The 24,726-nt window shown below is 31.8% G+C and overlaps 1 protein-coding gene across 1 annotated transcript; it reads left to right on the top strand.

Moving 5' to 3' along the window:
• The first annotated feature begins 878 nt into the window (after nucleotides 1–878).
• LOC140434639 (vesicular integral-membrane protein VIP36) lies at nucleotides 879–24,030 on the top strand. The gene is made up of 6 exons (XM_072523051.1): nucleotides 879–1,099; nucleotides 1,154–1,269; nucleotides 1,323–1,520; nucleotides 2,433–2,595; nucleotides 6,455–6,621; nucleotides 11,249–24,030. The coding sequence occupies exons 1-6, from the start codon at nucleotides 976–978 to the stop codon at nucleotides 11,462–11,464; spliced, it is 984 nt and encodes a 327-aa protein (XP_072379152.1). The 5' UTR covers nucleotides 879–975; the 3' UTR covers nucleotides 11,465–24,030.
• The last annotated feature ends 696 nt before the right edge of the window (nucleotides 24,031–24,726 follow it).

Genomic DNA, 24,726 nt, shown 5'->3' on the forward strand with positions numbered 1-24,726 from the left:
AATCACAGTGCAATACACTGGTTTTGGGGCCGAGTTAAGCTCCAGACTGCACAAGACCAATGGTCACTAGAGACCCGGCCTCGTCGTATCTAGCTCTAAAAACACACACAAACACACATCAAACTGGAAAGAACACCGATCCAGTCAAACTTTCACCCCTGGCTCCCTGGCTCGATAGTGGCTCCGGCTCCACACAACCCCCAGGAGAAAAAAGAAGAAAAATGCTACATACATCGGTGGTTTTTGAGTCTGTTTGCTATTGTACTCCAACTAATAAATCCAACTCAAGCCTGAAGAGGGTCAACCGACCCTAAACGGGTACAAAATGTTTATCTCATCCACACGTAATAAAGCTCCTTAACCTATCCCTAGACTCCCTAGAGAATGAACATTGACTGACTGACCACTGGACTGCCACACCCGTTTTTTTTTCTGTGGCGTATAGATTCTTGGTAAATCGATTTTTTTGCGTTTTTGCCTCCTACCGGGGCGGGTTTAAGGGGGACGCAAGGGGGTTGAAGTGGTTAACTTTCTTGCATCTTTTTGGGGTCCCAAAATTGATATTCTCGGCAAAATTCAGCTTATTCATATGATTTTTTAGGGGTTAAATCTCTGACGACTGGACTATTAGTAATAAATAAATATCATTGATAGTAAATTTAATTACTATATTAGCTCAATAGAATGTTTAAAAATAAAATTTGAGTATAGTTTGAAATGAATTTATTAATAACTAACGTTAAAAAAATTAATACAACGCCAGTATTATTTGTTATTGTGTGTTCATTTATGAGCTATATAATAATATTTTATTAAAATGGTGTTAAAATTAGTAGAAGAAGAGTAGCTTCATAGCATAATTTGACATTTTGACATTTGTTGTTTTCGTCACATCACATAAGTCATTCGTTGTTTTGCACGTCAATTTATTATAGTAGTTTTAAATCTAGACATTTTAGATTAAAATCAGAGAAGATGTATATTAATTTATTTCATATTGTAGCCATATTCTTATATTGTAGTATCATTCACGCACAGCCACAGTGGAATACACGAGATTTCATGAAAAGGGAGCACTCTTTAATTAAACCATACTATGGTGATTAAAAAGTTTGTAGAGGTTAAGATTTTCTCTAACTTTTATTTTTTGTAGGTTCCGGATTAGATATTCCTTTCTGGCACTTTATTGGAAGTACAATTGTTACACCAAACTATATACGTCTTGTTGATGATTCCCAAAGTAAATGGGGTGCTATATGGAATACTGTTGTAGGTAGTGTACTTAATTAGTTAAATTGGATAATACAGAATTATTGTTTTAGCCTGTGACCAGCAGAAATTGGGATATCCAAGTTCATTTTAAAGTTCATGGCAAAGGAAAAGATCTATTTGGTGATGGATTTGCCATTTGGTATGCCAAAGACAGATTAACTACTGGACCTGTGTATGGTAGTAAAGATTTGTTTCATGGGTTAGCAATTATTCTCGACACATATAGCAACCATAATGGTCCTCATAATGTAAGTTATGTGAATAAGAGGAGGGGGTAGGGTTTATTTTCAATATTTTAAACATGTTTAAAATTCACTTTAAAAAGTTTTAATTTTAAGTTGTTTAATTTATACTATTATTACATTATACATAGTACAATATTTCAAGAGTAGTATATGAAATTTTGGTACAAAAATATTAAAAATTAAGAAAATAACAGCTAATTTTCCAAGATGAAAAAAAAACAAAAGTTACTTTTCACTGTTCATTGTAACTTATAATTGGATCATCTGTTGATAATAAACCAAAAAGATTTCGTTAGTTTATGGCAATGTCGAGATATTGTTCATTTTATCTTTTTTTTTTTTCAAATTTTAGAAGTAAAAATGACAATTTTTTTGAAATTTTGAAAATTTTTTGTTAAGATTTTACTAATTTAATGTTTTAAAATTAATTATAACAACAAAATCGACATTATCTCGACGTTACGACGTAATAATTTATCTATAAAAGAAGTGTGCAAAATTTGAGAAGGATCAATTAAGTAGTTTTTGAGATACTTGAAAAAAAATATTCCAAGAAAAACGAATTTAAAAAAAAAGCTTTTTGCTCTTAATTTTGATGAACTTTGCTTGTTTTTGTTGCATCTGTAGCCATTTTAGCTACTCTAGTAATTTGATTTTTATCTGCTGCATGTGCATAATTATCAGAACTTGACACTACTTTATCCAATTTCTATCTGAGAGCTCACTCACTCATCTCAATCACTTAACTCGCTCACTCCCAAATGCCTATAACTACATCAATTTTGCTCCAATCACTTTGTAATTGCAACTGGATACTCTTGAATAGTTATACTATCTAATAAAAAAATGCAAAAAATACCCCCTTAAGTAATGCAAGAATGATAAATAATTCAATGTAAAATATTTGTCTTTTAGCATCAACATCCATATATTTCTGCCATGATAAACAATGGTAGTTTATCTTATGATCATGATAGAGATGGTACCCATACACAATTGGCTGGATGTGAAGCTAAGTTCAGAAATTTTGATCATGATACTCACATATCAATTAGATATGAAAATGATGTATTGACAGGTAAGCTTGACTAAAAAGGCTGTGAAGATGTATAAAGGTATATATTTACCACAATATATACACGGTGTCCTCAAAAATTTATTTATTTATTTAGACACCTTACAAACACTATAGACTAATAGTAATAAAAAAAAATACAATAAAAGAATGAAAGAAACGAACATTAATAATACAATAAGAAAAAAATACAATAAACACCTTAAACCTAGTGCTGATGAGCAAGCAATGTCTTAGTTCACAGCTTTTTACATTCAATATATCCACATGAGTCAGTTTATTAAATACTTCATTACACATTTTTAACATATTGTTTATTGGTGATATGTTTCCATAGTAGTTTGTAAAGAATAGATCTAGGCTAGTTATCCTTAACCTACTCTTGGTTACTTTAAAGTAAATAAACTCAATTAAACCACAGTTTGTGTACTTAATACTGTTAACAATCAAGTATATGAACATAATGGCCGGACTGTTTTTCCAGTGACAAGTGACTGCTACTGAAATGAGTCTAACATTACCCTGTATGAGACCACATATGGATATTTCTTATTTTTTTACATATAGAAATCTTAAAAATCCTTTTTGCACTTTTTCAATCATTTCTGAGTTTGAAAATGCAATAGGAGACCAGATGATTGAAGCATATTTCATATGTGAACATTTCTACTGACAAAACCGAAAGCATGATAAGCTCTGTTAGATATTTCATTAAAGTGTATATTGAACTTCATGTTGATTTCTAATTTAACTCCAAGATCCTTCATAACATTCACTTTCTCAACTCGATCATCATTAATATAATAATCTTCAATAACACTATTGAGTTTTTTGAATCGTCAAACCATTGAATAACTGATCTTAGATCATCTTGCAATTTTACTGCATCTTTCTTGTTAGAGATTCTTTTAAAAAGTTTAAAATCATTTGCATACATTAAGCTGTTACAAGATTTAAACAGTCTGGCAAGTCTAATAAATAAAACAAAGCACAATGGTCCTAGTTTGCTCCCCTGTGGGACTCCTGAAGATGACACATATTGGTGAAAAATCAATTACCTACTTTTACTGTATTCTTTCTATCTGACAAATAAGATTTTAATAAATAAATAACTGATGTTGGATAATTTCAGTATTTTACAATAATGTGTTTTTTGTATAATTTTCTGCTAGGTTAACGAAAATATCATATTTCTACTGGGGGTTAATAATTTTTGGGGCACTCTGTTTGCACTATTTCAAAATACCTTGCGGTTCTCTGACTTTGGTTTCGGTATAACTCACAATATTTTCTAGATGCATTTCTTCAATTGAAAAGTCAATATATGATGTCTCAGCATCAATACCAAACAGTAGAACAAACTGATGCACAAATGTCAAATTTTTACTCAAGATTATAATAATATGGCTATATGGCTGATAATATAATTTGGCATATCAAACTGATACCATAAGTATTAGATCCTTTGTATATATTGTTTTTATCTATCTATGCAACTGAATATTTAAAGTTTTTATGCAATTGTTTCAATTAGGAGAATATTAAACTGAGCAAATTAGAAAAGCAAGCTGCACCTTGGTATGCAGTGATTTAGTAATATTAAATTATCTTGATATAATTAGTTAATATTTTGAAGTTAAATAAGTGTACCGTTTTTTACAAAAATGTATATCTCTATTCTCTATTAAACATTCTTCTTCTTCTTCCTCCTTATAAGCAATTCTGCTTGTTCATTGGCAGATTAATACCTCTATGGAAGGTTGCCACTCCATCTCTTGTGCGGTCATCCGATACTTCTTCTGCCAATTAGTGACTTATCTCTTGTTATTTTGACGACACGGGTCTCCTCCATTCGGTTTATGTGGTTATTCCATTAACTTGGCTTGTTCAATACTGATGCTATCAATTTCTATTTTACATCTAGTTGGTTCTTTTCCGACTACTATTGTTTTAGTTTTCTGAGATGAGATTGTCATATTAAATTATTTTGCTCTTATGTTAAATCTGTTGACCAGTTTGGTAGACTATCTTCATCTTGGGCTATCAATATTGCGTCGTCTGCGTAACAGAGTATTTTTATTTCTTTGTTTCCCATTCTGTATCCTCTTCTTTTGTTAACGCTTTTGATGATTTCATCCATGATCAAATTGAAGAGTATTGGGCTCGGTGAATCTCCTTGTCTTATTCTGCTGCTTATTTCTATAGGTTCTGTAAGTTGTGCATCTATTCTGACTTCCATTTTGTTGTTTTGGTAGATTTTTTCGATAGTTTTTATAATATTTAGGGGAACTTCTCTATTATACAGAAGATCGATTACATATTTGAGTCTTACTCTGCCAAATGCTTTCTTTAGGTCAATTAGACAAGAAAATACTGGTCTATTACACTCTAGTGATTTCTCAGTAATTTGCTTTATGCCGAATATTGCATCTGTGCACGATCTTCCACTACAAAACCCCTGTTGTTCATCTTCTAAATTTATCCTCTGATTTATTAGCACTTGTAAAATTTTAGTTGTAAGCTTTAGCGTAGTATTTAACAAGGTTATACCTCTGTAGTTTTCTGGCTGTTTTTTATCTCCTTTTTTGAATAGTAGAATTAGTTCGCTTGTTCTCCAATCTTTGGGTATTTTATTGTGTTTTATAATTTTATTAATTAATGTTGTTAATTGTTCTGTCATTGCTGATTTCTGTTCTTCAGGTTTTCAAGTATTTCCCGAACTTCCTGTATATTTATATTAAGTTCTTGATTTGTGGTAATTTCTGGTGTTTCCGGTTCTAGTGTCGTTTGTTCTTCTTCTGCATAGAGCTTTTTTAGATCAACGTATCCTTTTCTATGTGTTATGGTTCTATTAGTTCCTTTAATTCCGTTATTTGACCTCTTATGAAGCGCCATATTTCCTTTTGCATAAAAATCATGCATTCCCAGTGATCATTTTATTTTTCTTACAAGTGCATGTGTTTCGTTTCTAATTGTCTTGTAATTATGCTATGCCTCTTGTGTTATGGTTGACATGTATTTCAGGTAAGCTTTTTTCTTTTCTTTACATTTTTCCTTCACTTCTGTACAAAATCATGGAGTTCTTCGCCTTGGAAACAATTTATTTTTATTTATATTTCTTTCACCAAGAACTTCCTTGGCCGAGTCTAAGATATTAGACTTAATTTTTGCCCAGCTTTCTTCAACTCCATCACTTTCTGTAATATATGTGTTTCTGCTTTTTTCGGTTATTCTTTTTTGGAATAGGTATCTTGTGGAGTCATCCTGTAAGCTTTCGACTTTTATCTTTGTGGTCTATTGTGGTGTTTTGTTATCACATAATAGATGTGTTTTCATTGGGATTTTACACAATACCAATTTATGATCGCTTCCTATTTCTGCTGATGTTAGTGCTCTTACATCTAAGATTTAAGAGGGTTGTATATCTCTACTCGACAGAATATAATCTGTCACAGATCTTTGTCCACTACTGTTTTCAAAAGTGTATATGTATTGTTCTTTGTGAGGGCAAAATGTATGTATGTAACATGTATTGTAAATTTATTAAACATGTATATGTATATTGTAAATTAATGAGTGACAAAATAGTCACTGATTTCTTTAATTCAATAGCTGTACCACACTATTCAGGCAGATATCTAGAATAATGACTGATTTATAAACAAAGTTATATTGTAATTTCATAAATTTAACATCCTGTAGTTCAGAAATGAGCGATGTAAGACCCTGTAGCGAAGTAAACTAATATTATTTTTGGCTTTTGAACATACAGTGACAATTTGGCCCTTTTTTATATCCCTCCCTGTATATACATACTTATAGTTATACCTATAGTTATTTTATAGAATTTTTTTCATTGTAGTATCCACTGATTTAGAGAATAAGGCTGCTTGGAAGGAATGTTTTCAAGTGAAAGGTGTGAAGTTACCTACAGGATATTATATTGGAGCATCAGCTACTACAGGAGACTTATCAGATAACCATGATATTATGTCTGTAAGGCTTTTTGAACTTGATCTTGGAATTGAAGTAAGTTTTATGTATATATATTTATGTCTTAAATAATTGGGAAAAGAGGAGCAGATTATGTTATTGTATTAGGTTTGCTTCTATTTAAAGTAGATTGCACTAATCAGTGAATGACTGAAAAATTTTGAATTAACCATTGATATACGAAGGGATATATTCTTCATTTCGTCTTGACCCGCAAGTTCTATCTGAGGAGGTAAAAATAACGAAATACATATAATAGAATGGCAGGTTGACGAGATGTGAATATTCCTTTTGTTATAATATTATATAATTTATACATTGTTTTATACTTTTTTTAAAGTGGAAAGTAGCAAATTATTTCTACATGATGGTGCATTCTTAGATATTTTATGAAAATTACTAAGTGCCATCTAATGCCCTTTGGAAAAAAGGGACAGAGAATGTCATCCTAGTAGGTTTCATCATCATCAGTAGCTCGACAACCCTTTTTGGGTCCTGGCTTGTTCTAGGATTTTCCGCCATTCTGTTCTGTTCCTTGCTTTGTTTTTCCAGTTGGTAATCTTAAGTGTTTTCAGATCTTGCTCCACTTGTTCCATGTATCTAAGTTTGGGTCTTCCCTTTGACCTTCTTCCTACTGGTGTTTGTCTCATAATATGTTTTGGTGTTTCAGTCTCCAACATTCGTTCAACATGGCCCATCCAGCGCAGACGTCCGATCTTTATGGATGTTATGATCTCGGGTTCGTTGTATGCTGTGTACAGTTCAAAGTTATATCTTCTGCGCCATATGTCATTTTCCTTTACCCCCTTATATATGTGTCTAAGGATTTTTCGTTCAAACGTGCCTAATAGGTTTTCATCGCTTTTCGATAGTGTCCATGTCTCTGATCCATATACAAGGACCGGTTTTATCAGGGTCTTGTATATTTTGCATTTGGTGCTTCTTGTGATGTTGTTAGATCTTAGATGTTTAATTAGTCCATTATATGTTTTATTAGCGATATGTATTCTTCTCTTAACTTCTTCACTGACATTGTTATCTGCGGTAACTAGTGAACCTAGGTATGTAAAATTTTTCACGCTTTCGATGTTATAGTCTCCTATTGTCAGATTCTGTAGGTTTCTTTGGCCTGTCGATTTACTGACCTTCATGTATTTGGTTTTTATTTCATTAATGTTTAGGCCACTGTTTTGTGCCGCTCTTTCTATCGCATTAAATGCTTCTATCATCTCTCTTTCGCTTCTGGCTCCTAGTAGGTTTGCTTCTATTTAAATTATATTAAATAAAATAAGTTTTTCGCTATTTGAAGAAATAAAGATATGATGTTTTGGACGGTTAACATGCAACACTGTTAAAATCAATATTAAAAGCGTTTTTCTTGATTGGTGATACGCTTTAGTGAGTGATTTGCATTTGGTGATTTTTTAGGAGAAATTAGAATATTTGTATGTCTTAATTAGTTTTACAGATCCTGAGTAAATTAGTAAATAATTTGAATTAAGTCTTAGTTAAAGTCTAGTTATTCTAGTTAATTTTTTTGCATGGTTTGCATAAAGCTATACATTTTCAAAACCAGGTGCAACAAACTGTGTAATGGTAAAAAAATATACAAAGTGTTTTACTAAATTATTACCTATATACCTTCAGGGTGTTCAACTTTTGTGATAGTTAAATCTATAGGCTATTATAAAATATATGAAAATAGTTGTTAATAAAAGTTTTAGGCACCTCAAATTTAATTTTTTTAGTAAACATCTCAAACATCCCTGAAAAATTTTACAATAGGCAAATGTTAATGGCAGTAACAAAACATTTAGAAAAACTGTCCAGTAACAGTTTCTTTTAACTTATATAAGGTTGGGTTTGGGAAACTAAACTACTACACAAAACTACACTATAGAACAGTACTAAGGTTCGAAAAATCTGACAGGCAGATCACATGGAAGATGCCTTCTTAAACTTTGCTGAACGGGACGTCTCATTAGGGGTTGAGCCAATGCGTTGGGGTGATTTTCTATGAGTTCGTCGTACTTCTGGGAGAAGTAGGATATTTCTTCTTTTCATTTTAAGATCACAAGCAATAACACAGTTAGTTACGTACCATGGAGCGTTTACGATAATCCTAAGTACTTTGGAATGGAATCTTTGTAGGATTTTGATCTTTGAGTGGGATGCTGTTCCCCGCAATTGAACTCCGTAGTTCCGACTAGGACGACTTTGTAAATTAACAATTTGTTGGTGACTGTTTTAAGCCCAGTTGCTTTCTCTTAGCAAATATATGTGTTTCCCAGATGGATTCCCAGATATTTTGCATCTTCTTTTTGTTGCAAGAACTGACCATTTAATGCCACAGTTGGACAGGCACCTCTTCGTAGGGTGTAGGTGATATGGATAGATTTAATTTCATTTGCTTTAATTCGCCAGGTTTTTTAGACAAGAGGAAAGAACATCCAAGTGAGTCTGCAAGATTTGAGAAGCAATGACAGGATATGTTGCAATGGTTATATTTTTACTAGTGGGAAGATACCTTACTTGAAAACGTCTATTTTAAATGTAGGATTTGCGGATAAGAAAAATGGTGTTCAGTAAACTTTTTCTGATTTTGTATAATAGTCCATCATGCAAAACTCTGTGGAAATCATGGGCGATGTCTAAAAAGGCAGCAGTGCAGTATTCTTGATATTCAAATGATTTATACAATTTTTTTATAACTCTGAACTTGTTTGATGGGGGCATGTTTCGCTCTAAATCCAAATTGATGATTAGGAATTAATTGATTCGCTTTCAGAATTGGTTCTATTTTCTCTACAAGTAATTGTTCTAGTAAGTTTGCCATAGCAGGGAGTAGGCTAATACGTCTGTATGATGTTGTTTGCTCAGCAGGATTTCCTGACTTAGGGATTAGTATAATTTGGGCTCTACAGATTTTTGGATTCAACATAATATGTATGAATCCTGTAACCTGGTTAACGGTAAAACTTTGAATAGGTAATTCCAGTTGATATGGAGTTTGCAGAAATGCTTTCACTTTGTCTTCAATGTCGAAGTTATTTTCAGCGGTATATGGTTGGAAGATTTCACATTTTAAAATGAATGACATATACATTTTTCCATAAGACGGTGACAAATCCTGTCTTTTATTTAAAATTTGGATTACCTACCTTTTTTTAATAGTTATGAGTAATTGAATGAACAAACCATAATGATTTGATTAACTGTATGTTACTAACTATCCCACTTCCTGTTAATATTCTCTTTCTACTATCATTCAATGTTTCACTTAAAAGAAAATGTTTTGACTGCTTGATAACCTTTTTATCTGATAGTAAGTTAGATTTGTAATCTATGTTTAGAAAAAATTCATGAAAAAAATAAAAAAAAAACAAAAAAAAAAGATTAAAAAAAAAGGAATATAAAAAATACTTAAAAAAATAGATTTAAAAAGAAAAAAACAATAAATTAAAAAAAAATGAAAAAAGAGGATTATAAAAAATATATTAAAAAAAATAAAAAGAAAGAAAAGAAAAAAAATAAAAATGTAGTAAAACAATCACTAAGAGGATCTAAACCTCCGAGGTGTTGAATCGGGTTTATGTCCTAAAGTAGTGAAAAAAAAGTATATTTTACCATAGTTATATTTATTAATATAGTAGGTAGATATTTTTATTTGTAAGATGTATACACTATGTATTTCACATGACGTCTTTCAATAACTGAATTATAACTGAACAACTATTATAAAAAATGTATAATAAAGTATTTATTAACATAGTATGTACATTAGCTAAGTACGGAATAGTTATATTATTATTATTATATTAATGATGTTTCACTAATTGACAAATTTAAATTCTTTAATAAAACTCATGTTGATTGAGACTAGCTGAATGACAATTGTCCAATCCAAGAGAGAGAAAAAAAAGTTACTCACTAGATAACATAGATATTTATTAACAACTTATTCAAACACCTAATTTGAAACTCACCTTTTATGTGGGACTTTGTTACAGAAGTTGAAGACTTGAGACTTAATTAAACTGCTTATTAGTAACTCAAATTTAATTGTTAGTTAGGTATAATAAATATGCTACTTTTCATACGTATCTGACAAGTCAACTTCTTTTTCCAACGTTATTGCCAATTTGCATTGTTATTGTTATTCTCGTTGTAGATGTTTCAACGAAATTATATGTTTATTCCATCCATCCATCCAATGGCGCTACAGCCCAAATCGGCCCTTGGCCTCCTTCAACAGGCTTCTCCAACCATCTCTATTTACCGCTTTTCTTTTCCATGAACGCGTTCCCAGGCAGTTCCTGGCATCCTCATCGACTTCATCTTCCCATCTCTTTTTAGGTCTTCCAACAGGTCTTTTTCCCTGCATTCTTGCATTTAATAATTTTCTGGGGATTCTATTCTCATGCATGCGGACCACGTGCCCTGCCCATCGTAATCTCTGCAGTTTAGTATGTTGTGCTAGAGGTGGTTCGCTATATTGCTCGTATATTTCTCTATTATTATTATCATGTGTTATAATACTCTCTGTATTATCATATGTTTATTGTGTTGGTATAATTCAATTAATACAAATGCGTTAAGTCGAAAAAAACTGTCAGGTGTTATTGAGTGATTTGGACATATATTAAAAAATTATTTATTTTAGGAGGATACTGGTGAAGACAGATCAAAAATCATCCCATCAGCTAGCTATTTTGAAGCACCCAGAGATCATGTTGATGATCCCAAACCATCCGGTATGTCTGGTGTCAAACTGTTCTTCTTAATGCTCCTAGGTAGTATAGCAATAGTAACGTGTATAGTCTTGGGAATCATGTTTTACCAGAAACAACAAGAAAAGAGTAGAAAAAGGTTTTATTAAGATAGTTTTTTTAATATTGGTGGTTGTTTATGTCATCCTGTCATTCGATTTTCAAGAGGCAGGCCAGAGAAATAATTCTATTTGAAAATGTTTTCATATGTTAAGTATAATACTATAAATATGTAAATATATTGCGTATTTCACATATACGTTGGCAATGTCTATTTTTTCTTGTAACACTAAATGTTCCCCTAACTTATCAATAACTTTCAAACAAATCAATGAATCACAGTATTTAGAATAATAAATAGTTAAATTAGCGTTAATAACAACCAAAAATCATCAAGTTCTTTACATCAAATCCTATAATTGGTTCTAAATCCTCGAACTTCGCATCTCAACATTAGTTTGAAGGAATCTACTCTTAGACAAATCTACTAAATATTTCTTTTGTTTAGTCTATTGAACCCAGTGTTATTTAGTAAAATATTTGCCCTCCTCGGTAAAGTCTTCTCTCTATTTTTCGATTATATTAGCTTGTATTATAAGTTAGGGTATATAGTCGATATTTTTCATGCCTCATATATGTTCCCAGATTTACCTAAATGTACAAGTAAGTACAAATGTACGGATATCTATTCCAAAAAATTGTTCCAAATAATTGGGCATAAATTTGTTCAGCCATTTATTTCCTGTAAGTATATCATTTTGCAGCTAAAGTTATTTAATGTTATGTATAATGAGGATCTGCGCTGGTTTATCTTAGTTGGTGGATACTGTACTCATTTATTGTTTTTTTTTTAACTGAAACATACAAAATTGTATTAAATTCAATTGTACTAAACTTAATATTAATTATTTTGTTACTACATTTATTAAGCTTTTAAGTCGTCTTTTACTCTTAAAACATTTTCAAATAGTATTATGAAAAGTGTTACGTGGGGATAAGTTAGTAAATTATTTGTTTGTTTTTTAGTTAACTGTTGTACCTGCTTATCATTTAAGAACAAATAAATTTTGCATATTTTGATTTAAATATCTGGTTTCTGTTTAGTTAATCTCCAAAATCATTCAATTATATAAAAGTTACTCATTACTCTTATTACCCATTTAAAATCATAAGAGGCATCGATTTGAATATACAAATAGGAAATTTTAGATAGAAAAAATAAAAAAAAACACGCTTCCTTAGATTCATAACTGTTTTTCATTCAGTATTTCGATACTAATATATAATTTACTAAAACTAAGTAGGTATAACATATATAATTCTTGTTGGATTCAATCTGTTCATAAATAAAAGAACAATTATTTTCAAAAACTGCTTATCTAAGTTTTACATAGAAATATTACATTTTGGATATGATATTACTTTCCAAATCGGAAGTCGTTATCTGAATGCATATTATGTAATTATATTAAAAAATATAAATCTAATCTAGTGGATTAGATTACTGATATTGTTTAAAGCGTAATTAAAGATAATGTCAAATTTATTTTGGTGTTCCTGGTATTCCATTTTGGTATTTTTCTGGTTTATGTTCTGTGAAATATGCGAGGATTTCGTATATTTCCGGACTTTCCATTGGAATTTCTTTTCCGGAATTTTTTATTGCACTTTATGTGCATAATTCATCTATGTAAATATTAATGTGCTTGTCCAATATATGATGAGTTACAGTCTTTACAATTTATTTTATAAACTACATCTGATTAATTGTCTTTATTGACAATAGATTTGTTTTGAAAAATATTTATTGGACGTTTTTGGTTATTTATGTCCATAATTTATGTTTTACCTACATTTTTGACGTTTCGTAAAAACCATTATATATATATATATATATATATATATATATATATATATATTTGTTTATTTATTCGTGTGTAATTAAATAATACAATTAGAGAAAAGATCTAAAATGGGACAGCGTCTAAGATCAACACTGGGTGTTAAAAATATCAAAATTATCAATAAGGAAGAGGAGGACAAATATAAAATAACAGACTTCTACAAAAACTAATAGTTGAAGACTTCTACAAAACGTTACAATAAAGTCGTCCCAGGAACGCAATCCAAAAAATTTGGCAATATCAGTTTAAAGTCATGTACTTTAATGGAAATCGAAACGTCAAATAAACTTAATTTTAAAGTAAAATTGTGGCTCATTCCCAACAAAAATAGTAAATTACCTTATATAGCTCTCAAAACCAGCCTAGTGAACCAACAAAAGAGAACGTGAAAAGAAAAATAAAAAACGTGGGATCAGAAGTACTACCAAATATAGAGAGCGAGAGCCTATATCGTTGCCCAGTCAAGTGTAAAAACTGTTTATGATAATTATTAACAACTGGTTGATTTACAAAATGGACAAACCGGTTAAACAGGCTGGCTTCCGCAGAGGATATAGCACATCAGAGCATCTGCTTACAATGACAATATTGATAGAGAAGGCAAATATATATCAACTACCCGTATTTCTTGCCTTCGTAAACTATGAACAGGCATTTGACAATATCAAAATGTGGGTCATAGAACAAGCTATTAATAATTGTCTAATAGATTTCAGAGATAGGCGACTAATACATATGAAAACGCAACTATGATAGTACAACTAGGCTAAAATAAAAACCCCATTCTCATTAAGAAAGGAGTTCGACAAGGCGACGTAATATCGCTAAAACTGTTTAATCTAGCTCTAGAAGACATCTTTAAAACTACAAATATGACAAAAACAATAAGAAACACAGAAGATCCCAGACGTATAACTATAAATGGCACTCAGATATAACAAGCCCAAAAATATATCTACCTAGGCCAAATTCTAAAACTTGACAAAGAGAACCAAAGTGCTGAAGTTACTAGAAGAGCAAGGCATAATACCTCAATACTTGCGGAGCAATGGAGCAATGTGTTCAACCAGTGCATCCTAGCTATCATGTCATGCGGATGTCAAACCTGGACCCCAACTAAGGTAAATATGAGCACACCAGCCACAACAGAAAGGAAAATGGAAAAAGCAATGTTCATCACAACAAAAATTGCCAAACTCAAATGGAGCTTCGCAGGCCACACTGCTAGACAAAAAGATCAACGTTGGAACACCACAATACAACATTGGAGACCTTAAGAACATACAATCAAGACATACATACAACCTTAAGACATCAAAAAAATTGGAAGTATGTTGCTCAGGCAAGAGATAGATGGAAGAAGTTGGGAGAGGCCTATTTCCAAAAATGGACGATAGAAGGCTAAGAAGAAAAATAAGTGTGTGTGTGGTATGTTCATACCACACACACAGTGGTATGTGGTATAAGGCTGATGAGACTTTCTTGTTCATTAGATTTAGTTTGTGTTCATCTAATCTGAAGGAGATTTTGTTGACTTGTTCCTTCTTTTATGTTTTTGGTTAAGTTTCGCACAGGGATTTTCCAGTGGAAAAATGTCCTGTGCATTTCTTAGCGTTCTTCTGATCATATATGCTAAAAGGCTTTTGGCTTAAATTCGATAGGATATTTTTGTTTTCGTTTTTCTGCTTTCTGGATGATGTTGTTCTTGGAGCCACTTTCACTGAACATGTGCTAGTTCTTGTTAAAAACAGATGAACACCAGGAAATATACGAAACAATGCGTACACTTACGAATATGCAATACAGAATAAAGATAATCCACTATAAAAGTGAATATTAACTATATTTACTACGTAGATCGTAAAAAAAAGAGACATAATATGAATATCTTTAAAACACAACTGATTGTGGAGTTTGAATCTAGGAAAATTATTTTATGTAATATAAATCAGAACATATAATATGAATTCAACTGTTTTGGATTAAAAAGATTGATAATATACCAAACTCATATCTGCAAAAAAACTGAATGATTGCTAAACAATTTCAGCTTTGTTCAGAATATCCATCACAAAGACGACACTATGAGGCGTATACTAAAAGTTTTGCACAAATAATAGAAGTTTTGAATTCGCCTTTAAGACCAATACACTTTTGCATTCAAACAAATGAATATCAGATGTTATACGAGGCGTTGATGCAAGAGGATGCGACAATTCCGGTTGTTTTTGCGAAATTCATCAATCACTTCTGGTAAAAAAATTGTTGAATATCATTTAACATTGACGATTTACTAAAGAAATCGTGGTAACATGTCTCTTTTTTTTGCAAAAAACTCGCGACCATGTGTTTGCTAGGGCTGACTACTTTTGTTGGCTTTGGCTCGTCTTTAAACACCCATACCGTTGAATAGTTTTTTGTATCGGGTTCATAGCCATATATCTATGTTTCATTACCAATCATGATGTTCCATACCAAATTTGAGCTGCCTCTGTTGAATCGATTGAGTGTGTGGCGTGGCACCAATCGACACGTGCCTTCTTATAAGATATCTCCGAATCAAATTATGAGTAATCCAACGATTGTACATCTTTTTCACTGCCAAATAGTCATGCAAATTGTTTGTATTTGACTCATGCCTATGCCCAATGATTCACGAATCTCATGATAGGTAACATGTCGATCTGCTTGTGATGCCGCGCACGGCATCAATATTTTCCGGGACAACAGTAACTGAATTTGTTGACACAAATTTAATCATCAATGACCAAAACTTCGAAGCAGTCAAAGAGTTCATATATCTAGGGACATCGGTTAACCCCAATAATAACACATCTGAGGAAATAAAAAGGGGAATAATAATTGCAAACAGGTGTTATCAAACAGGTCTATCAAAGTACTTAGCTAACAAACGTCTGTCTCAAAAAACTCGTATAAAGCTGTAGAGAACACTGATAGTCCCCGTTCTCACATATGGTTCAGAGGCATGGACGCTAACGAAAACAGATGAATCCGCTATATCCATTTTTGAAAGAAAGGTGTTACGCAAGATATTCGGAGCGGTCTGTGAGAACGGAATATGGAGGCATAGATATAACTTTGAACTGCAGAATATCTACAAGCATACGTTTGGTGGTAACGATATTACCACTATAATTAAGCGAAACCGCCTGCAGTGGGCAGGACATGTAGCCCGGGCCCCTGAGTCAAACATGATAAAAAATATTCTAACAGCGCAACCCGTGGGAATGAGAAGACGGGGTAGACCAAAGCTGAGGTGGATGGACGGGGTAACACAAGATGCCGAGAAGATCGGAGTCGGCAACTGGAAAATGCAAGCGAGGGACAGAATAGAATGGCGTAGAAAGCTTGAGAAGGTCGAGGCCCTCTAAGGGCTGTAGCACCATGATGATGATGATGATAACAGTAACTGAATGGCCTTCATGGAAATCGTCATTGTAGCTGATGAATTCACGTTTGAATTTTTAAACTAAGTATTTGTGAACAGTTGATGCTTTAAAATCGCCGCACGAGGATTTTCACGAGATTGATTGTTTTGAAAATTTGTTGTTGCTAAACCATGCGATGGATTTTTAATCGGTCAATCTTGTATCATTAAGATGTCAACATTTACGAAATCGAGTAACATCCGCTAGGTGGCTCTGTGCAAAACTTTTAGTGTACACTTTGTATAAAATTGTTCCAAGATTGTTATATGGTCATGCATATAAGATTTGTTTCTCCTGAATTGCAGAGACTTACTGTGGCTTGGTGCAAGCAGTGCCAATGTAACTTTTTGGCCAAAATGAGTTGAGTAGTTTTAGGGTCACAAATAATTTATCGTTATCCTACAGTAATTAGAAATGGTCATAACGACACCTTCATTAAATTATGAAAATTATTAAGAAAAATTATATTAAAAATATTTTAAAATATATTAAGAAAAACAATAACAGGAATGTGTGTACTTTAGTATTTAATTCAAATAAACAAAATTTGAAACGTGAGAAACATCTTACAACGTTTTTATTAAAATGTGCAATTTGTACAAAATGTTTAAAGGCAAATATATCAATTAGATAAATACTGACATTAGCACTTGACCACAGATATAGTCTCTTGGATCGAATTAAAAATTTGGAAAAAAAATTCGGTTTTACTGCACTTTCGGAGTTGCAAAATTTGCAGTTAATGTGATGATGGACTGGGGTTCAGCAAAAAGGAGGGAGGGGGTACAATTATAAACCAGTACGGATCCGAGAAAAAAAAGTACAAAAGTAGAAAAAATACATTTACTTGCAAAACTATATTACTATATATTGTGTATAAAATATCTAACGTCAAGCTGCCCTGTAAAAGTGGTTAGGATGAGCTAAAAATTAATTGGGCTTTTTTTTGTACAGGTTCGAACCGTGTTTGCAGCGTAATCTTTTTTGTTTTTATTGAAAATTACACTACGCATTCATCGTCTATTGAAAAACGTGTCTAAATGAAAAATTTTACTACCGGTTGCTTGTAGTTGGCAAGCTACTTATTATGATTCATTAAGTGTTGTAGAATATTGTTCACTTTCATTGACTTTCAGTTTGGAAGTTTAACTTTTTTTTTTAACTTTAACAAGTTAATAGATTGAGTATCCAGTTTCTAAGCAAATTGAATACTAAAAGAGAGTTCTTCACACATGCGCCATACTTGTGCCAAATCGAGTATTTTTTATATAGACCACAGGTGTTTAGAAGTGTAATATAAAGTTGTGAAGCATTATTCGATTCCAGAGTATTTCAAATTGCTCCCATTTACATCTTCTGTGCTAAAACAGTCAAGCAGTAGTTTAGACAACTGCCATGTATTTGTAGAAATTACACTCATTTATATACAGGTTTGGTCACTCAAAAGTGTCCATCCGGATTATTGGATTTTGTGAAAATGCTAAAACATGTCGATTTTTATTGCAAAGGAGATCTCTCTAACGACATAGATATCTGTCATTTATTAATACCTGCAGTACCACAAAGCTTTAATTTTTAATAAGGAATATACCATGTATATCTTATTATTAAAGATTGGAAGCTTTGAGATGTGGTTATATCAGAGATTACTTAAGATCCCGTGGTCCGACCGAGTCACAAATGAGGAGGTCCTCAGACGAATGAAGAACAGAGAAGTACTAAATACCATCAAATCTCGAAAGTTACAATACTTCTGACACATTTTGCGAAATGTATCCAGATATGCCTTCCTATAAGTCATCCTACAAGGAAAAATATTTGGAAAGCGAGGTCCAGGAAGAAAAAGAATATCCTGGTTTTTCTCAGAACCTGTTTTAACACAACATCTGTGCAAATTTTCCGCCCTGCTGCAGATAAGATATAGGTTGCCATGATGACCGCCAACATTCGTCACGAATAGGCACATCAAGAAGAAGAAGCACATTATTAGACAGGTATTTTGTTGGAGAATTCAGGTATCCATGAGTTTTTCCCATATGAACTCTATTCTTGTGAAAAAGTATCAGTTTATTGAAAGTGTTGCACCCCCTAAAAACCAAACGTGACGCGTATGGTTTGATAGCGTCTATTTCAAATGTTTTCTGTCACGTCAAAAACTACCTTAAAACGAAATTTGCAAGATTATAAGAAACTTCATTAAATGTAACGTAAATAAAATGAAGTAAATTTTAAATAAATAAATTCACAGTTCAAAACAGTTTACTCATCAGCTATTACTAATCAAATGTTCAAAATGATTTCTACCAAGTCCGCACACTTGTAAAGTCGCTGTTCGAAATTTTGAATTGCAAATGGACGAACATTTTGAAGATAATAGGAAGAAGTCCAAGAGAGCTAAATCGGGGATCTTGCTGGTCTTTAAATAAAATCTTTTTGTCCAATATATTGCCTGCGAAATCGTTCATAGGGTATCGCCTTACGTTTATGCTATAATGCAGAGGTGCGCCGTTTTGTTGGGAAAATAAATCATCTGATTACCTGTCATCATTTTCAATTATATCTGTCAAAATGGGATCAACTGTATCCTCTGATAATTCTAGATATGCTTCCCCGTTAAAATTTTGTTGCAGAAAAAATGGCCCAAGACGATCCCAAATATTGCCAAATATCAGGTCGGACTTTTTTGAGTGACCAACACGGTATATGACAGAATTTTTCGATACTTATTATTTATTTTTTTTACTTATTTATCCCTCGGTAATGAAAATAGCATTAGTATATTTCTATAAAATGTCTTATGTAAGTTTTGTTTCTGCAGTAATTGCACGTGGTTTGTAAGCTGATGAGCAATCACACTAAAAATGTTTGCCTTCTGTCATCTCAGATCCTAAATTTATTGTGATCAGATATTCGTGTAGTTTCAGATTTTTCAGTTTTAGTAATATCTTTGATAAGCGATCAAATGTCAGCAAACGATCACACAGTAGTGCAGAAATAAATCTACAGAATCCTATATTAAGAATAAATGGTTGGTAATTGGATGACAAAATCGGTAATTGTAGTTACGACAGTGACAATTTTTCCATTTATTTAATATGCCTTCGACTGATTTCCTTTCCTGTTTTATTTAGGATGATTTGAAATATAGGTTATTTTATATACGCTTTGTTATTGCAATAAATATATTATTTAAAATATGTTGCAAATTTAGCTCAGATGCTTTCAGGTATTGTTTCAAGTCATCTAGTTTATACATCACTTTGTAATGTAAGTTATGTACTGTTGCATAATGTGATTTGTAGTATTTTTCATTTTTATGTATTTAATTTTTTTTCTCTAAAACAATACTTAATACTTATTAAATTATGAGTTATAATCTTTTCTCCTATTGTATTATTTCAGTCCTTCGGGACATTGGAGAATAATACATGACTGAATAAATATTATTATCCAACTTATTGAAAATTATTATAAAGATCGTACGAAATAGTTGTTAAGGACGTCTCAAATATCTCAAATTTGCATTTTCTAACACAATTTAAAAATAGCTTCGAAATAAGGGTATATTAGACTCTTTAATAAATAAGATAAACAATTTTTTTATTTATATTAACTTTAATTTTGATTAATTTTTGATTTTATAAGAAAATTTACAAATATAAGTATTAACAATTGCATTTAAAACATAAATTATTAAAAATATTTTAATATCATCTTTTATAAAAGTTATAAAAAATCGGAAGCAATTTACTTTTAATCGAACACATTACACGGTCGTGTTTTACAAAGTTAGTGCAATAACTTTATTTTTATGACAGATATAATCAGAAGAATACCATTTAAAACCGTCAGAATTGATTGTCTTAAATAATCATATAAAAATTACCTGGATATTGGATAATTGATAAAGTTCGAATCAAAATGTTGATAATACGGTCACTATTAGTTTTATCCCTGCCAGGAGTACAGGGTTATATTAAAACTTGTGCACGTGTGTATATATCTGATAGTTTATCTTCAGATTGATTACAGGCCGGCAGTATAGTTGCTGTGGAGTTAGTTTTTAATAGCGTTTAGTTTACTGTGATAAAGAATCATTTAATATTCATGTTCTGTCATACTGTCGAGACCTGTGTCCATCATTTAAACCTTTCATCGGTATAAAACTTTTTTTAATATTCAAACATATATTTTTGGTAAAATATCTATTTTCAATTTTTTTGCGTATTATTGATACTTTGTTTTTAAGATCTAACCCATAATTATTCCTTGAATTGTACGCTAGAACGTGTACCAGATTATGTACCCTTTTTTTTCACTAACTCGTATGGTTTCTCTTGAGGCGTATAGTCTGGTTCGTGTTGTCAAGAAGCTGAAGGGCCTCGACATGCACGTGAAGATGGAGCCTATCTTCGTGGTTCCGAGATTTCTGTTTCGACAGAGCGTGTCTGTTTAACGGTATCAATCCTCAGGTCTTCGTGGATGTTACTGTTTCTAATATACCAAGGGCATCAACGATATTCCTTAGTAAATTGTTCTGGAAATGGTGGATTATCTGTATGCTACTTAAAAGATAATTGTAGCTATAAATCCAAACAGGCTTGTGAATTTGATTATAGAGCAGTAACGTGCAGATAACTTGAGTCATATCCAAGCAACCAATCCATTTTTTATACCATAATTCAAGCTTTGTCCCTTCTTATTAACATGTGCTCTTCACATGAGTCATGTATTAAAAGTTATGTCCAGATATTTTGCAGAATTCTCTTGTGGAACGTGGACTTCATTTATTCTGACTAGTATATATGGTCTCCTTTTATTAGCGATATGCTTATGAATCGATTTGGTTTCGTTCAGCTTGATGTTGAATGTTGATCTTAGCTAAGGAGTTTTGCAGGTTATGCACTGCTTCTTCTTGATTATTTCCAACCAGATAGTTGCCATATCATCAGCGAATGTGGCAATAGGTTGTTGATTTAGTTCAGGTATATCTCTAGCTTATAAAATGTACAGAACTCGTTAAGAACACTCCCTTGTAGGACATGAGCTCTAATCTGTCCCAAATCAGACTATGCTTCCTCCTGTATGCTTCTGTAGAGTACTGGTCTGGTCGGTAATAATGTACTTTATGTATTAATCCTTTATCCATACCATGTCAAAAGCTTAAGCCGCATCCAAGAAGATGCTTGTGCAAACTAAGCCAAAAAAAATGTTAGTGATCCTCTACACTTGGTCAATAGTATACGTTTGTTCAATTGAAACTAATCTTAGGTCAGGTTAGTTTTGGAAACAATTCAAATCACTCAACTGAAATTCTGCAATATTAGTTATGTTTGTAAACGTCAACTTATCAGTTCTTATCATTTGTGTTTGACTGCGACTTTAACTATTGTATCATAAAAATGGCGTTTGTTGTTAACAATTCTTCCAAATCTAATCAGCGTGGGGTATATGAGGGACCCTTGTTCATAAAGTTTACATCACTTAGAGATAATATCAATACAAACATTTATAATGTAACGAACAAGCTCTATCAAGCAATAAGACCAATACTTCCAGGGAACCTCTCACGTAGTGTCATTTTTCTGCACGACAATGCTCGGCCTTAGGGTACCAAAATAGTGAAAGAAAATTTACAATGAAAGAAATATAGAATATTAGAGCATCCACACTATAGTTCCGATTTATTGCCTTGCGATTTTCATATCTTTGGGGCTCTGAAAAAGGCGTTAAAAGGTAATAGTTTTCAATCGGACGAAGAAGTACAAAATACCGTAAAAGAATTCTTCGAGCAACAGCCATAAGAATTCTATACCCAGCAGTGATATAGGTCTATACGATGATATCTCGTGAGCCGGTTCGCCAGGTTTAGGTATCATAGTCACTTCCTTTCCGCCACATCTTCGGGAAATATTTCTCCAATAAAAACTCACCGGTATTCGGAAAATACTTCTCCAATAAAATTTCACTGGTAATGAGATCGAAGCCAGGTTCTTTTTTCGGGTATGTACACATTGATTCATAATAAATTTCAACCCCTTTTGTTCGCTAGCGCTTTTTGTTAAATCCCCCCCAAACATGTTTATTAGATGCTGTTTTTAGATATTTGAAATAACTTGGTAACCAACGGTTCGTATTTATTGCAAAAATTTGTTTTTGAATTTCAAGTGATGTCCCCGACAACTACTTCGTACTTTCAGTATAACAATTAAATATTGTCATATTATTTTCGACACTGGATGTACTACAAGGATTTCAATTCGAAACCTAATAAGATTTGTCATAGGCATATATTTCTTCATGTATATGTCATTTTAATTTACTGCTATAGGTACTTCTTTATTGGCTAATTGGTCCAAACCAAGCTCATAAATCTGAACACAAGCTGTGTTACGAAATATTTCGGGATTTTTCGATGACATCTCGAACACCGTTGATGATCAAGACTGATGTTTTTATCTAGTTTTCTAGTAGAGCCGTTTCCTTGTGGAAAATTTTGAAACTGATATTTTTTGGATGGTAAGTACTAATTACAATTAATTGTAATAACAATTACATTTTTTTATTTTGTTCTGTCGTTCTGTTGTTGTAAAGTTTAGAATTATTTTCAAAAAAAGTTCTAAGGCAGTCTCCTAGTGTGCTGAAAGTTTCTTTGAGTCAACTTATTTTTTTAATATCTTATTAGGGATATACACAATTTTGTAAAATCCTTTTTTTTTAAGTTCAAACTTCCACATTGGAGTTTTTTTTTCAAAAGTTTCTGATTTCTTTATCATTTTTACTCTCTTTATATAAAATCTCTAAATCCTGGAAATATCGAGTGTCCAGTTTACATCAAATGTCTTCTACTAATACCGTTTTAGGATATCTAAATTAAATAATAAATGGGAGAAAAGAAATTGTTTATTTTTAACAATAGTACATTTATAAAAAAAGATTTCTTTAATATTTTTAACCAAGTGACTGAAATGCAAAGCCAAATAAAATTTTGGCACACTGGTTTTAGTGGAACAGACTCACTGTGAAATATATAAATGCAAATAAACAATTATTCAATATGTATTCAAATATATTTTCAAAAAAATTGGTAATAACACTATATAACCACCATAATATACAGCAAAATATTAATACACCTAAAATTAAGAGTATTTATGGATATCAAAAGTTTTTCATCAGTTGTGTCTCACAGTTAGGCTGTTCCATAGTCTTAAACACCGTAACACTAAAATTACAGTTTGTCCAAATTTTTTACATATGTATATCAATAACAAAGAAATAAAATGTGATTTGTAAATAAAAATAAACTCTTTTTTAAGTATACTTGACTAGTACATTCATTTTAATATTATGGGTGACCCAAAATATCAGAAGATTCGAGTCTTGAAATCGGGACAAATACATACGCCCGTATTATTAAGGTATCGATATTAAGATTATACAATATGTTTTAAGGCTAAACATATACAGATCTCGGTTTCTAATCCTTATCAGTAAGGTAACTAGATCAACCCGAAGATATAGATCACTATGAGTGCAAACCAGACTACTAGAAAATGAAACCAACAATGACACTGATACAATATATATATATATATATATATATATATATATATATATATATATATATATATATATATATATATATATATATATGATTGGTTTTAGAAATATGGCAGCTCGTTTTACGTATAATTCAATATATTTATATACGAGGTATGTCTCAAAAGTATCCGACCTTCATACAAAACTTCGCATCAAAACCTTGCAGCGCTCTCTATGGAGTATGAGCGTAAATCAATAACTCTTCACGAACATGCCTTATGCCCCGTCTACCGCAGTTACCAATGGGATGTGTTCAGTTCGCAGTAGCAAATATGATTAAAACGAATGCGACAATGATACTACAGACAATTACAAAGACCTATGTTCAGAACTGCTTCAGTTTGAGACATACCACGTATATATACATATATATATATATACATATATATATATATATATATATATATATATATA

Source organism: Diabrotica undecimpunctata, chromosome 2, assembly GCF_040954645.1.
Source record: "Diabrotica undecimpunctata isolate CICGRU chromosome 2, icDiaUnde3, whole genome shotgun sequence".
Classification (NCBI taxonomy): Eukaryota; Metazoa; Arthropoda; class Insecta; order Coleoptera; family Chrysomelidae; genus Diabrotica; species Diabrotica undecimpunctata.

What these genes read in the sequence shown, in the direction of transcription:
- LOC140434639 (XM_072523051.1), top strand. Translation starts at nt 976, where the DNA reads ATGTATATTAATTTATTTCATATTGTAGCCATATTCTTATATTGTAGT. An exon ending in GTGCTATATGGAATACTGTT is followed by an intron (nt 1,270 to 1,322) that starts GTAGGTAGTGTA and finishes TTATTGTTTTAG; the next exon opens with CCTGTGACCAGCAGAAATTG. An exon ending in AACTTGATCTTGGAATTGAA is followed by an intron (nt 6,622 to 11,248) that starts GTAAGTTTTATG and finishes TATTTATTTTAG; the next exon opens with GAGGATACTGGTGAAGACAG.